Genomic DNA, 15,352 nt, shown 5'->3' with positions numbered 1-15,352 from the left:
GAATAAATAATAATCCTAAATTTGAAAGGATAGCAATATTTAGCTGAGATACAACTGTTTGAAAATCTGGAATCTGAAAATCAAAATAATGAGAAAATCGCCTTTAAAATTGTCCAAATTAAGTCCTTAGCAATGCATATTACTAATCAAAAATTAAGTTTTGATATGTTTACAGTAGGACATTTACAAAATATCTTCATGGAATGTGATCTTAATATCTTAATGATTTTTGGCATAAAAGAAAAATCGATAATTTTTACCCATACAATGAATTGTTGGCTATTGCTACAAATATACCCGTGCTACTTATGACTGCTTTTGTGGTCCAGGGTCACATATGCACTGATTTTACAGAATTATTGGAAGGAAATGACTGTCATATAAAAATGACTCAAATATCACTCTCTGTTTCCTTAAAACAAGTACCATGGCAGCACCAGTGTACAGTAATACCAGGGCACTGTTATAAAACAGTAAGTCCAGGGCTAATAAGGATGTCCAGAAATATTTTAATAATATTTTAGAATTTCATGTTTTCATGTTGGTTTCATAGTTTTTATTTAATGACTCTTTTTAATTAATCTTTTTTCATTATAAAATGTCAAGTGGTGTAACATCAGACAGAAAGTACTAAAATATTTTATATCTACAAAATATAGCCTACTGACATAAATATATTGACATTGCCGACACAGTAATGACGATCAAAAATAGCTTGGTTACACCACACTGACATTGATTTAAAATTATGAAAAATCTTGCATTAAATTGTAGAATACAAACTCTCATCATCATTCCCGGGTGTAGCCTAAATGTCAAGTGGTGTAACATCAGACAGAAAGTACTAAAATATTTTATATCTATAGTCTACAAAATATAGCCTACTAACATATATATATTGACATTGCCTACACAGTAATGACGATCAAAAATAGCTTGGTTACACCACACTGACATTGATTTAAAATTATGAAAAATCTTGCATTAAATTGGAAAATACAAAACTAGCACTCTCGTCATCACTCCTGGGTGTAGCCTATGTGTGTGGTTTATAATATATAAATATAAAAGTTTGCATGTGAACACTTTTTGGTGCTAAAACATGTCACTAAAACGTAAACGTATTCCTCTCTCGTTTGTTTTGGTGCAAATCGCCTCTACACAGTATCACAATAAATTGATGACGTAAAGGATGACAAATCTCAAGTTTGGCAAATGCACGAGGGCACTCATTCACTCACAGCTGCGCGTGGGAACGGAGCATAATCGCGCGCGCTCGTCTGCATCATTTATTAGCGCATGCAGCGCTCCATCTTATTTCAATGGGCTGCGGTGGGAGTCGAGCAGATGCTATTGAACCGCGATATCATGAGAGCTGGACCAGAGAAACCGAATCGACGTGGCTTACCAATACTGATGCTGAAATCCCCAACGGCGTGACTTCTAAGAACCGCGTCGTGCGTGGAGAATCTAGCCATCTTATTAAAGACAATTCAAAACTATCAGGTATATGCTGTTTTTGGTAAAAGTAACAGAGTTACAATATGTATACACGTATGGTTGAAAATATAAGCTATTTATCTGATGTAAATGCTTTAAGATGCTGAGTTTTTTCTCTAAATTAAAATCCAAGTTGGTTTGGCTTCATTATTCTCTTTTGAAATCTCATTTAGTCCTAAAATAGTTTTTAATTTAGGCAAAAAAAAAAAAAAAGCTTTTTGTGACATATTGTCACTTCCTCTCCAGGTAGAGGTATGGAGGCCAGATCCTGTGGAGACAGAGGCAGACAGATGGTTAATGCAGGAACTCAATGTGGAAAGCAGGTTTTGACTTCCAGCACCTGCACAAACCATCGAAAAACATCCTGCAGTCATGAGGTTTCAGTCACTGAATAAAAAACTAACAGGTATTTATGAAATAGTACACATTGAAAGGTCTCATATGCATAATTCGTCAAACTTCAGGGTTTTGACAATGTAGCCTACAGGCAAAGCAGGCTGAAAGAACAGCTGTGTCAATGTTTGAATAACATTAAGTCTGCTTTTCGTTCGATATATGGTGACAGCTTGTTTGTGTTTTACAGCAGATAAGTGACTCAAAGCAGACAATGCACAAGGAGGAAACTACTCATTCAGAAGGGGTCATCTAATGCTGCATCTAACCCAGGGGAGCCATGAGGAGAAAACAACCCCATCTTTGTCTGATGCAGAGGATACACTCTGAAACCCAGAGGAGTTCAGCGATGTCGATTATGGGCTATATAAGAAACCATAAGCTGTAAAGAGAAATAGAGTTTCACAAGAGATGATATCTTTTTAATGCACACTTAGCCTATAGAAATATGCTTTGCTTTAGTTTGTTGCAAAACTTGGTTAAAAAGTTGCATCTGATCATTAGCATGGCAAATATAGATTTTAGTCAACCCTGATATCCTCACAGGAGTTACTGAGCAAAGCACATTCATAATGTTAATACATTCAAGTTCATAAAATAAATTCACGTTCATAATGTTGCACAAAGGAGTTATTGCTCGCAATTAATAATAGCTCTCTGATTTTCACTGTGCAATTTGAATGCTAATTACATATTTTAAAAGACAAGGCTACTGAATATTTTTGTCATGCCTAAACACTTGTAAAAACACAACAACAATTAATTGATTGGTTGGTTAATATTATGGCCCTCGTTCTTTATGTTTTTATTTATGTTTTTTGGTAATTCCATTCTTGTAAATACTGTAGTTTACTGCAAATTGCAAGGTATTTTTGGCATGTATCTGAAATAATTAATTATTACATTTTAATTGATTTACATTTAGCAGACGCATTTATCCAAAGCGACGTGTTAGAGTTAGAGGGTCAAATAAAGGTGTTTAAGTTAAAATTTATTTTATTTAGTGTGACAAAATATTTTTTTTTACCCTGCTTTATTTATTATGGACAGCTAAGTGCTGTAAAATCACTGGAACCACTAGATGGAGCAGTTTATCTTACATTACCTGTACATAGTTTTACCAGATCTTAATGCTACATCACAAAATAGACTATTTCTTTTATAGAAATGTTTAACTTATCCCAGAACTATGTTAATTAATGTCAAGTACAAAGAGCAATGTTGTTACCTCTAGAAACATGTATGATGCAACATTGTTTTTGTGTGTAAATTTTATTTAAACTCTACTGTCCAACACAATAATTATGCCATCCCTTATCAGCATCACTTCACAACAATTGAAATTCAAAATGGTAATCATGTAGGAAATGTTTTTATGATTCATAACAGCAAATAAAATACCAAATATAGAAATGCATTAACACAGTTTACTCCGAAAACATATCTGACACATTGTGTAGTCACCTTCACACTCCAGGGACAGAGGCTGCAAATTTGTATGTGCAGAGCATCTGCTGCATGAAATGTAATGCTATTCTTTCTCAATGTCCAGGAACATAAATAAATAAAACAAATGGGGCATATTTAAGTCTCTACTGATTTTTGCAATATGCTATTTGTTGCTCTTGAAAAGAGCTGTGAAGTGTTACAACCAACCACCACTATATATTAACCACCAGTATATGTGCTGTATTAACTTACACAAGATAACCTGCTGTTTAAGATTTTACCAATTTAGTTTTATACTATATCCATTACCAAGCAAATCAAATTATAAACCAGACATGATATTGAACTTTATTACCTCAAAGATCCCGTAAATCTTTTTTTTTTTTTTTGCTTTTACCATTTCAATTACTATAGCTGTCGCTCATTTGGTTAAGCCAATAGAGTCCCTGTGTCTACATTAAATCCACAATTTAGATTGCAATTTTGAGTTGTCACCTTTTTATAGAGAAAAGGGTACAGCAGCCTAATTATTAATGAATCAGCTTTAATTGGGCAATCTAAATGTTAATCTATTTGAATTTAGCACAGGCCACTGGTGCAAAGCCTAGGCTTACTGTTATTCCTCAATCATTTGACTGGCACCAAGCGTATTTGCATACCAAATAATTGTACATTTAACGGGTTAACATTTAAATTTCACAGTTAGATTTAAATTAAACGTTTTCAATCATATTTAGGTCAAGATTTAACATATGTAGCCTACTAACATTAACTTTCAGATGTGTTCGCTTGTTATTTTTTAAAACATTAGACACTGTAAACAAACCATTTCTGGCTACGCGTTTTGGCTAATTCTAAAGTTCTTACATTATTATAAAATGTGGTAAAAGTCTTCTTAACAGTTTGTTTTGTGAAACACCTGGCTGAGGATTTGACTGACTCTGAGACCATGCAGAAAAGTCATCCGAGCGTCTCTCAGAGGCTAACAGCAGCAGCTGCGCGAGCTCAGAAGTAGCGTCACAGACAGCAGAGGAGGACACGCGCGCGCTGCTTCTAGATGACAGACCTAACGTAAACATACCTTTCCTGCCTCTTTATCACCCTAACACAGTCTCTCCTGCTCTCGGGAAGCCTGGAGAAGAAGAATGACTGACGGAGGAATGCTAATCTTACCGTCGGCTCTCCAGGATCCCGGGGATGGAGCGAAACCTGAAGAAATCAGTATGGATTGTACGGACGGGGAAGATGAATTGTGTTTGGAAGAGATTTTAACTCTGTACAGTCAGCCGATCAACGAGGAGCAAGCCTGGGCCGTGCTGGAAATAGCATGTATTCCAACTAGAAAAATTTAATATGAAAGTGTAATCTCTGAAGATCATGAGAAGCCTAAAATATAGGTTAATCTGAGATTGATAACGCTTTCACTTTCTGTCATACAAGGTGCTGTGATTGCATAAAAAGCATCAGAATATATTGCAGATTTGTCACAGATGTTGTTGCTAGTATTTTCCATTAACAAATATTAATATACGAACATTAACATATTTAGTAATCCACTTGCTGGCTCTATTTTAAATTAATTGTCTGACTAAGCTAAAAAATATGAATATTTATTAAAAAGAAATAAATACAGAGTAATTTTTAGCAGCATGGGTTTGCACCTTTTCCTTTTTGTCCCAATTTTGGTTAGTAACTTTCCTATTGAGTCAACACCCTTGTGAATGGCTTTCCATGGTAAGAAGGTCACATTGTAAAGGATGAATTATTTCCAGTGATCTTTCATTTTTATAGGAAGATAATATTACAGTATTTGTCTGTTTTCATACAACAATGTAATTGGCATCTGTTTTGTGCTAAAAGACAAAAGAACCTCTTCAAAAACACCTCTTTCATGTCCGGATGGTGCAGGTTAGACTCTATGAGGATTCAGTTTCAGACGTCTTTGCACATTTTCAGTTATATGTGAGTTTCAGTTGTTGAAAGTGGCCGTTGCAATGACACTGGGTTCATTCATTAGGGGGAGAAATGAACTCTGGGTCTCAGCCAATCTCAGAGGAGGCTCTTTCTTTTAACGCTGTAACATTATACTTCCAGTGCCACTGAAGGAAGGGCTAAAAGACAGACATTATGATTCTAACCCCAGTGTGTTGTGTATTTCAGGCTCAATGGGCACAAATTGCGTCTCTGTCTGCCTCTTATAGATTTGAGTTAAATATTTAATGTGAAGGTTGTCTGAGGTGAACCCCTGGGTCCCTCTGTGTAATATAGAAATGGGGGAGGGGGTTTGTCATGGTCAATTTCCCTTCTATGAAATTTATTCATGGCTGCAACCCATACTGCACACTTCTCTAGAAAGATGCTGTTAATTAACAGTGCTTGCTAAGGTCAGCATCTCTTTTATTATTGCATAATCATATGCATTAAAATTAAGCGCCTATCTCGTCCCACATCATTTGTGCTTCGGAAATGAATGTTACCTCAAATCATGTGGCATGTTGAGGTGTGATATTTACCTTTTTGATTTTTGGTTCCAATTAAAAACAAACAAATAAACCTTTAGACTTGCATTGAAAGATGGACCGAGTAATACCGTCTCTTTTTTTCTCTTTGGACCAAAAAAAAACATTCAGAACATCCTATGAACTGCATACCGATGCATTAGCAACCACCAGTTCTAGCCACAAAATAGAGTGCGACAGTCAGGTTTCGAAGTAAAAATGTTATTTACTTTCTCCATAAGCAAATATATTTTTTAGTAATTACTTATAAACCATTAAAGACGGACTTACTGTGATCTTTGAGGTTGGTAATCAATGGTACATGCTGAAGCCATCAGCATGCATTTTGTCAACTATTTTTTTTTATAATCATGTTTAACCGCATAATTGGTGAAAAACTATATTACCCATGATTTTGCAAAGAAATCTGCACCAATCATAGAATCAAAACAAACAAATCACGCCAAAAGAACTCTTTAGCACTCACCTGCTCCCATGAAGAGCTGCGAATGACGTAACAGTCAATCTCCCTACACTCTCAAACTACTTAAATATTTATGTATCTATGCATATTAGGCAAAAAAAACTTAAAATATATTATTTCCAAACACATAATCAACATCAATAGTTTTATATTTCTCCATGTAATTCAATTATATCACTTCTTGTTGTTCTTTTCTGCATTAAAACCATTAAACACAGTCTTGTACCTTGTATATTTTAAATACTTTTTAAATACGTTTTTGCTTCAAATAAAAGTGTGTAATGTTTTGATTGACCTCATACAATAGAAATAAATACATAGGAAAAATAGGCTGCATAAATAATACTTCTGTAACTAAGGCTGCAGAAAAAGTACTATTGCATAGTACTATTGCCAGTACAGAGCAACTTCAATCAACAATTGCAATAGCAGCACACTAACAACCACCCAGAACACCTTAGCAATAGGGTTGGGTATCGTTTGGGTTTTTTACGATACCGGTGCCAAATCGATACTTTTAAAACCGTACCGGTGCCTGAACCGATACTTTAAAAAAAATTACCCAAAATAGGATGGATTGGCCATTATTGAGCGCTATAAACACATTTAATGTCTGTTTCATTCATACTGGACGCCAGAGGGCGCCCTCGTGCAGAAATGCCACATGTGCATCACAGAAGGAATAGGACTCAGGAAATCTCTAATATGGACAAAGGCATTGCTATAGCTGTAACTGAGTAAACAGAAGATATAAACGTTTTGAATGATAAAACAAAGACAATAAACACTCGACTGTGACAATGTATAGTTTGTCGGTGTTATTCAAGCCATCGCTGGTATTTTCATCATAATTAAGTATATTTATAATCCATTGCTAATCAACATAGCCTTTTTAACATATGCTTTTTACAGTATAGAACATATTTTCTGCCTCATTCTGTGACAAGAAGCCACATCAGATCACAAAAGGAAGCATTTGTGGAGTAAAAACTTTATAGTGTTCTCTTTTGTTGGACAACAGGTTTAGAAACGATTCTCATTGCAAGTCATTACAAGGGAAGTTTAGCTTTAGGCATTTTAATTTAAGAATGTTTATCTTATCTGTCTAGCTAATGTTTATCTCCTATCTAGCTAGCTAACTGTATCTACCAGCTGCCATCAGAGCAAGTGTAACTGCTGCATTCACGCGCTCCTCGGATGCTCTCATTTCCCGAGTTGTGCTTTTAAGTCGGAATGTGAAAACAACATGGGCACTCGCGTTATTATAAAGATGTGTTGGATTTGTATTATTAGAGCTTTTCGACTTGCGTTTGTGAATTTTCTCAGTTGGGAAATTATTTTTCACGTGCGGTGCCGGTGATCCTTACGTCAGTTTCGGCGAACCAGAGAACAAATATTTCAATCGATCGCTCAAGCATTTAAGTGGCACCGAAATGAGGCACCGAAATCTGCGTTCTGATTCGGTTCTAGTACATACTGGTTACATGGGTACCCAACCCTACATCGGTACCCAACCCTACTTAGCAAAACACCCTGGCAACCGCCTAACAATCCTTGACACATTAGCAACTACCCAGAATTGAAAAAAAAACTATCTCTAGATGGTCAAGCTTGTTGATAAAGAGAAAATTGTAACATATGTGAAAAATGAATGATTTGTGGTATGTGAATTTAAAACACTGAGTGTGATAATGCATATCTGATTGGTTTCTCTTTATTTTTTCTTCTCCCCATTACAGATAAACACATCCCGCCCAGTACATCAATAGAGGTGAGTTATGTTCGCTTTTGTCGAGGTGCCAGACTGGTTTTTGACTTTTGAGAGAAATGAGTCATTCTGTTGCTATATTTGGTTTCGGGCATCATCTTGACAAGCCATCCTGAGGAAAAAGCTAGTTTTCTTCTCAGTATGTTTGGTTTCTGAAGGTTTCTAGATGCAGGTTTATTTTTGCTGACTCTGTGCTGCTGTCTGTGTCCATGGTGTGGATACTTGCCAATGAGATTTAGGTGTGAGTGGTTTTCAGTAGTGTCTGCGTCGATGGCAACCTCATTGTCTTGATGGTATTTATTAGCTGTTTGTTCTTTGTCGGTGTGACAACCATGTGGATCTCAGTCTGCCTCAAAGATTGAGTGTTTTGGTCTCTAAAGCTCTCTGCCACTTTGGGAAGTAGCCAGAGCTTTGCTGTAATCCATTCGGAAATAGTTTTCCCAAGCTTTTCAGCACCAAGAGATCTCCTGTTGTCCGACCCAAACAGAACAAGACATATTTACTGCCTTTTGATTTAGTAAACAAGAGAGTCCTCTCTTGTACTGTGGTACTGTGTGTTATGCTAAAAATACTGAAGATCTTTTGGCTAAATGTGATAGATTTTAAAATGCCCTCAGCGGTAACAGATGGGTCCACAGGAGGGATGCGCACATGCAAGCACGCGCCCACACAGCAACACACACACAGACTGGCAAACAAAAAGAACACATGCGGCTGTGCATGCATGCATTCGGAGCCTTCTCTGAACGAGATTATCAACAGAGCTCTAGATGCTAGACTCGTGACCGTGAATGGGAGGATATTCAAAGAGGAGAACAGCAGGGCCCTGCCTATTCTGCACACAAACACTATCTCTTCTCCTATTGAGTTGATACATAGCAAAGATATGCCATTTTGTAAACATTCGTGAACCATGTGACAACATTCAATAATTTAATGTTCTTTAAGTTGAATAGTGTCTGTTCCTTGCTGATGTATGTAATGTGAGCAATTCAAATCGGCCATAAATTCCGTTTTACTCACCCTCATGTTGTTCAAAATTGTGTGACTTGCTTTCGTACGTGGAACACAAAAGGAGACATTTTGAATAATGTGCTGGTTGCTCTTTTACATGCAATTGCCATGAGGGAAGAGCGGAGTTTTCAAGCTTCAAAAAAGACTAAAGTGAGATAAAAGTATCATAAAATGATCCATATTTCGTGTCTACTGAAATCAAATGATAGTGTTGTGTGAGAACCAGACCTATACTGATAATCTTAATAGAATAGAGTAGCTATGATTGGTTGTTGCTATGTCCAACAAGCCACGCCACACATCATGTTCTCACGCAGTGAAAAATACATTGCGGAGCAAAGAGAAAACTGACAGCTTGCCAACAGACAAGACTGAGCAGGTTACTTCTGGTATGAAACAAAGTCTTAGCTTTCAAATTGTCTTTTTTAAAAAGAAATTCAAACGGTAAATACCGTTTTGTGGTTCTTTAATGTGTCGTGACAGATTGCTGTAGTGCCTCAGTTCAAGTGGCATGTGAACCCATCATCTTTTCATATTTACTATACAGCATGAAATAAACATGAATGAACATCAGAAGGTGTTTTATTTTAACCGCAGAAAGATGTCAGTACACCATTTTTCAAGTTTAAGTTCACCAACATTAATCTACTCTCCTGTCTGATTTGTTTGTCGGACCAAATGGCAGATTCAGCATTGGGATTGGTCAGATCACCTGCCAATCAAGCTCCCTGCGAAGGGACAATAGCATGGAAAAGAGCAACCCCCACAATCTTAAAATATCTCCTTTCGTGCTCCACTGAAAAATAAAGTCTTGCAGGTTTGGAACAACATGAGGGTAAGTAACGGATGACAGAATCTTTGTTTGTACATAATGTTTCATGTGTACACTTAGTGAGATCAGAGCTTTAGGCTAAGGCGTCCTCCTCATCATAAAGCCTACACTGTCTGAGGGCAGTAATGAGACAGGGTGTGTGTGTGTGCCCTGTTCTGCATGACTGGACCTCTGGCTCAGCGATCATGTGATGTTTTAGTATGTGTGTTTAAGACCTCGCCCTCATTTGAGCGCTGCATCTACACTGAATGAAGTGTTAGCAAACTGTTGCTCGCCACAGACAGGCCACGTCCACATCCCCCTCTGGATGTGTCCCAAACCGACTGCCCAGTGAGTCAGAGACTTAACTGTAGTGTTTTTGCATGAAAGTGCCTCCTAAGGAATCTGGTTTCAGATAGGCATCATAATGTTCCACCTAATAATCTACAACAGATTCAAGTGAGCTTAAAATATGACAACGGGATTTTTTTTTATTGCTGCAATACTTATTTTTTAGCAGAAGAGTCAATGATGAGTAGTCAGTTTATTAATTTCTGTTTCATGTGGTTTGAATTTTTTGTTTTCCAAATTAAAAGTTTAAATTTAATGACTCAAAAATGTCATGTGGTCTAACATACATCTTAATCTTTATATAATAATGTTTGTTAAAATATTACTTTTTCTAAAAAAAAATGCAAATAAAAGATGATTATTTCCAAACTCTTCAGTAAGGGTTTCTTTTCAGAAATTTAATTTCTTTAATTGGGCTACTTCGTTGTGATATCAGGACAGTTGTATCGCCCTGATATTTTTGACTTTGTCTCAAAAATGAATTTTTATTTCGAATGTAAAAACCTCATAAAAGAAGGTCATTTTGTAATGTATTTTGAATAAATTAATGGATGGGACAAAAAAAAAGCCTTGTGCAGTAATATTTATTTTAATAATAGTATTAATAGTTTGAATTAGCTTTAGTGTTTATTTAAATTTTTAACTTTTAGTTTAGGTTTTAGTAATTTGATGTGGTTTTGTCATTTTTGTTATTTTTTTCTATTTATATTTCAGTTTTTAGTCATTTTATTACTTTAACTTAAACACCTTTTATTTCACTTAATGGCCAAAGTAGAATTTCTAATTTTTTTCAAAGTTTTTCAACTTTTAGTTTTCATCTAATATTTGTATTTTATTTCAGCTTTACTTCAATTAATGAAAACAGTTTTTAGTGGTTAACAAGAACAACACTGCCCTTGTGTCATTGACCCATATATCATAGGCAGTGAAGGTCACATTTGTGCTATACCCTCAAAAACTAACCAGATGAAGACATCTTGCAGGACAGGATGATTTTTCAGCTCAAAATAACCATTATTTGTTAATAGTTAACAGTTAAGCATTAGTTGTCAATGCAGAATCATATCGATCCTTCTCCAAAATGCTGTTGATTGGGGAAGTGCTCTCTGTTGGGCTTCATCCGGCCCACTCTGGCCTTTGGCAGTTCACCCGGACAGAATAAGGCGAGCTGACCCAGTTTTTCCCCATTAACTCAGTACTATTGGCAGGACTCAAATACGTTATAAATAGGAGAATAGTGATCACATTTAGATGCCTTGGCTTCTCACCAGGGACCTTCAGCTAAAAACAAACCACTCCATCAAAATCAGACTGAGAAAGTTGTGGGTTTCCAAGTGCTTCCATATTCACCATTGTGCATCCGCCAACTGGTCATTAAACATTTTATGACCTACAAGCTCTGAAAGATGAAAGATACAAATTTTGACCCATAGGCATCTTGGCAGTTTATTGAAAAATCGTGAGGATCACTGTGTTTCCTCCCCCAAGGTGCACAGTCAAAAGAGGATTAGGCCCAAGAACCAGTTCAGTGGCTAAAGTGGGATTATCAGACCTCTTAATGAGAGTTTCTTTAAGCTACAGGTCGTACTACCTGTCTGTGGTTCTGGTCTCGAGGGAGAGGCTGCTGTTAGACCAGTTTTGGATGAGGAGTAGGAATGCTGAAGGTCTGTAAAACACCTGTCGAGACTCTTGTAAATTCCCAATACAGCTTCCCCTTCAGTGACTGATGTTTTTTAACAATCCATGTCTGAAATACCCCTCGTCTCACTTTCACTTTCTCTTTTTTTCGTTGTTGTGCGGGGTTGGAGAACTTGTTAGCTGTGAGCTTGAAGCGCTCGTGGTTTAATCCCCAGAGGTTTTCTTTATCACTGCACAAAGCCTGTTTCTTTCAGCTCGCTGCATAACTTTCCTTCCTCAGCTGACGGTGTGAGTGTGTTTGTGTGTTAGGATGAGGTAGAATGTGTGAGTACTTTGGCCTAATCACACACAGCCTTGACGCACAACCTTAATTTTCCTATTCACATTTGGTGCCAATTTACGCACAACCATTACTTTTTAGTCACGTAATAAACCTCAAATTACATGTTGTTCTCTTATGTTGTCTCGTGCCTTCTGGAAGATTCTCTGAATTTCAGGTGGTTTACAGTTGAAGAACAAGACATGAAGACTCTGATCTCTAGCCAGACATAATCTTGACCCATATATCTAGGTCTGTCATGATTATTACATAACAGCCTGATCTATTATTATTTGATATAATCGTGATTATTTGAGGGAATAATTTAAGTCAGTATTGAAGTACACACTATATTTTTTTATATGTATTTATTTCAGTGTTGTACACAAAAATTATTGGAGTAAGTTTTACAAGAAAATACTATTTCAGTTTTTCTACTTTTCATGTTTAATTCAGTGTGTTACTTGATGAAATTTACTAGCAATTTCTAAATGAAAATTGTTTCTACACCATTTTTTTTTTCAATGAAGTGTGGTTTAATTTAATTAATAAACCACCATAAAAAGCCATGTGAAAGGGAAGAAATACTATTTTATTTTTGTCATATTACTGTATGGTGATGATGATAATAATACAAATATTGTTTATCATAATTATTTAATTTTCTTTTTATCAAATTATTAATTTTTAAAGTGTTGTAGTATTGAAAATATAAAATGTAATATAATTTGCATTTTACATGATGTAATAAATATTATATTTATTAATTTATTATAATACTATTGGAAATTATCATGAATTTTGTTTACATGTTTCCTAATTCAGTGTGAAATTCTTGCATATTTAAGCATACTCTATAGCTAATATGAACAGAGCAATTAAAGCATTAATTGCAGTTACATGCCAGCCAAAGTTTCATAACTGTGACTAGGGATATGCCGGTATCAAATTTTCATGTTGCGATTAATTGCTAATGCTTTTATCACGGTATACGGTATTGTCACGATATTGAAATTTAAGAATTTTTTTAAAAAGTGCTGTCATAATACAGTTATACAGCGGTGTTGTGCATTTTGACCAGTTTATGGGAAAAGTATTCTTAAAATGCATTAAAAAATTGGGATTATTTGTAATATATAATTATTCACGGTATTTAGAAGTGCCCACGATAATAATATCGCGCATATTCAATACCGTGATATATCGCATTACCAAATACGGAAGTCTAACTGACAGCCCTATATATTTGCATAAAGCCATGCTTTGTAGTCAGCTGAGGAAGATCACTTGAGTCTGTGATGTAAGATGTGTGAAGTCAGTCTAGAATCAGTTTTATTCTTCACATTCCTTGAACTTCGCCCTGACGTCCTTTTTAAATATTAGGATTCCATCCAGTGTGAAATAAATGTTTTAAATCAAACCAAGAACTGATTTATCAATGTTTGGCTAATAATCAGTCATAAACCAACCATGTATATGCACCTTGAGTTATTAATGGCTCCTGTCTTGCAGAGCCTCTGAGATTGTGTAACATGCAAATTACTTAAATTAAACAAACACTGTTAAATATCAGTAAGAAACACATCTGGAATGGTTTGGCAATTCAATTCACCATTAGGTTTGTGCATCTCTAACCTGTTGCTTCTCTGGCTTTTGTCACTGAGTGGTTAACTAAACTGCTGAATGGCTTTGTCTGAGAGAAGTTGATGAGATTTATGCTGGTTTGGCCATGAGTCAACCTCATAAAGTTACCACATCCTTTCCCAGAGGACTTCAAGGGCCGTGAACAACAGCAGAGTGAGACTAATGGTTTTAGGTTTCTGATGAAACACCGTCTCCGGCCTCCTCACACAGATCATCTGTGCTTTGAGCTCACCGGGGTTCTGGATCTGACGTCTTTACTTGCCTTTTCTTCATTGCTGTCTTTCTTTCTGTCTTACTGAGAGCGATAGTAGCTACATAACGCTATTGAAAAAGTTTGGGGTCAGTAATGTTTAAAAGTTTTTCAAAGAAGGCTACATTTATTTGATCATAAATTCAAAGCAGCAATATTGTGCAATATTATTGCAATTTAAAAAAGCTGTTTTCTATTTTAATTAGGCCTGTCAAATCAAATAATCACGATTAAATCGCATCCAAAATAAAAGTTATAATTTTATGTATATTAGATATATTTCTTAAATATTTACATGCATGTGTATGTATTTATATGTAGGCTACATATAAGTATACACAATTGTTTTTACAAGGATTAAGGCACTATTTTATAACAACATATGAGCTGTATCTTAAGCTATATGTGCAAGAAAGTAGTAAAAAATTGAAGTTTAGAAAAAAGTATAGTTAGCACAGTGATACATTGTGTCCTGACTCATCATGGGACAATGCAGTGTCTCTTAGCATCCCTGAATGGATTATCCATCCGTTTCCACCTTAGATGCTTGAGTGAGGTCATAGAGAGGTAAGGGAGTATGATGTTTCCTACGTTAGTAACTAGTGATCGACCGATATTGATATTTTATAACCGATACCGATACCAATTATTTGCATGTTTATGTGCCCGATAACTGATATGCTGAACCGATATTTATTTACTGTTATAAAGTAAATAAATGACTGAGTGAAGTAAGTCCATACTTCACTTTGGTTTTTCCTCCTTTCAGTCATCTTACAAAAAGTGTTGAAAATTAGCAGTCTTTCTTGTTAAATTTAATCTTCATATTACAAAAATTAAAAAACATTTTATTTAAAGCATCAGCAGCAACACTAATATTAACAGTAAGCAAAATAAATGTAGAAGGTCTAATGTTTTCAAATGGAGAAAATAAATAAAGGAAAGGAGTCATATCAACTTCATTTTAAACTACAGTTTTAGTAGGTTTATAAGATGTTTAATAGGCTAAAGAGTGAAGAATAATTCACTGGATATTGTTAATTCACTGAATAATATTCTCTGGAATATTGAAATATAACAAACAAAACATCGTATTTTATTGCATTTCTCAACTGGCATGTTATATCAGAATTACTAATAATGTTTTTGTCGTTCTAGATTATGAAATGCCTGCTGACAGCGCAGTTTATCTATGCATTTACACAGAACTATACTCAAACTGCGATCGCTCGT

At 35.6% G+C, this 15,352-nt stretch overlaps 2 protein-coding genes across 3 annotated transcripts in view; both read left to right on the top strand.

Annotated features, from left to right (window-relative positions):
• The first annotated feature begins 1,189 nt into the window (after positions 1-1,189).
• Positions 1,190-2,761, top strand: LOC107724304 (brain and acute leukemia cytoplasmic protein). 2 transcript variants are annotated; one of them, XM_016533169.1, is made up of 3 exons: positions 1,190-1,506; positions 1,747-1,823; positions 2,084-2,761. In XM_016533169.1, the coding sequence occupies exons 1-3, from the start codon at positions 1,323-1,325 to the stop codon at positions 2,147-2,149; spliced, it is 327 nt and encodes a 108-aa protein (XP_016388655.1). In that variant the 5' UTR covers positions 1,190-1,322; the 3' UTR covers positions 2,150-2,761. The 2 variants fall into 2 exon arrangements, with proteins under 2 accessions (XP_016388655.1, XP_016388654.1); XM_016533168.1 differs by having other exon boundaries at positions 1,747-1,877.
• Positions 2,762-4,336: 1,575 nt separating this feature from the next.
• LOC107724269 (protein spire homolog 1-like) overlaps positions 4,337-15,352 on the top strand; it is a 50,140-nt gene continuing 39,124 nt past the window's right edge. The window contains exons 1-2 of the mRNA XM_016533110.1: positions 4,337-4,667; positions 8,009-8,095. Coding sequence (XP_016388596.1) covers positions 4,488-4,667; positions 8,009-8,095 — 267 coding nt within the window. The 5' untranslated portion in view covers positions 4,337-4,487. The remainder of the gene's footprint in view (positions 4,668-8,008; positions 8,096-15,352) is intronic.

Source organism: Sinocyclocheilus rhinocerous, unplaced genomic scaffold, assembly GCF_001515625.1.
Source record: "Sinocyclocheilus rhinocerous isolate Xijiao unplaced genomic scaffold, SAMN03320098_v1.1 scaffold574, whole genome shotgun sequence".
In the NCBI taxonomy this organism is placed as follows: Eukaryota; Metazoa; Chordata; class Actinopteri; order Cypriniformes; family Cyprinidae; genus Sinocyclocheilus; species Sinocyclocheilus rhinocerous.
The sequence above is the reverse complement of the archived record's forward strand: the minus strand, read 5'-3'. Positions and strand labels throughout refer to the sequence as shown.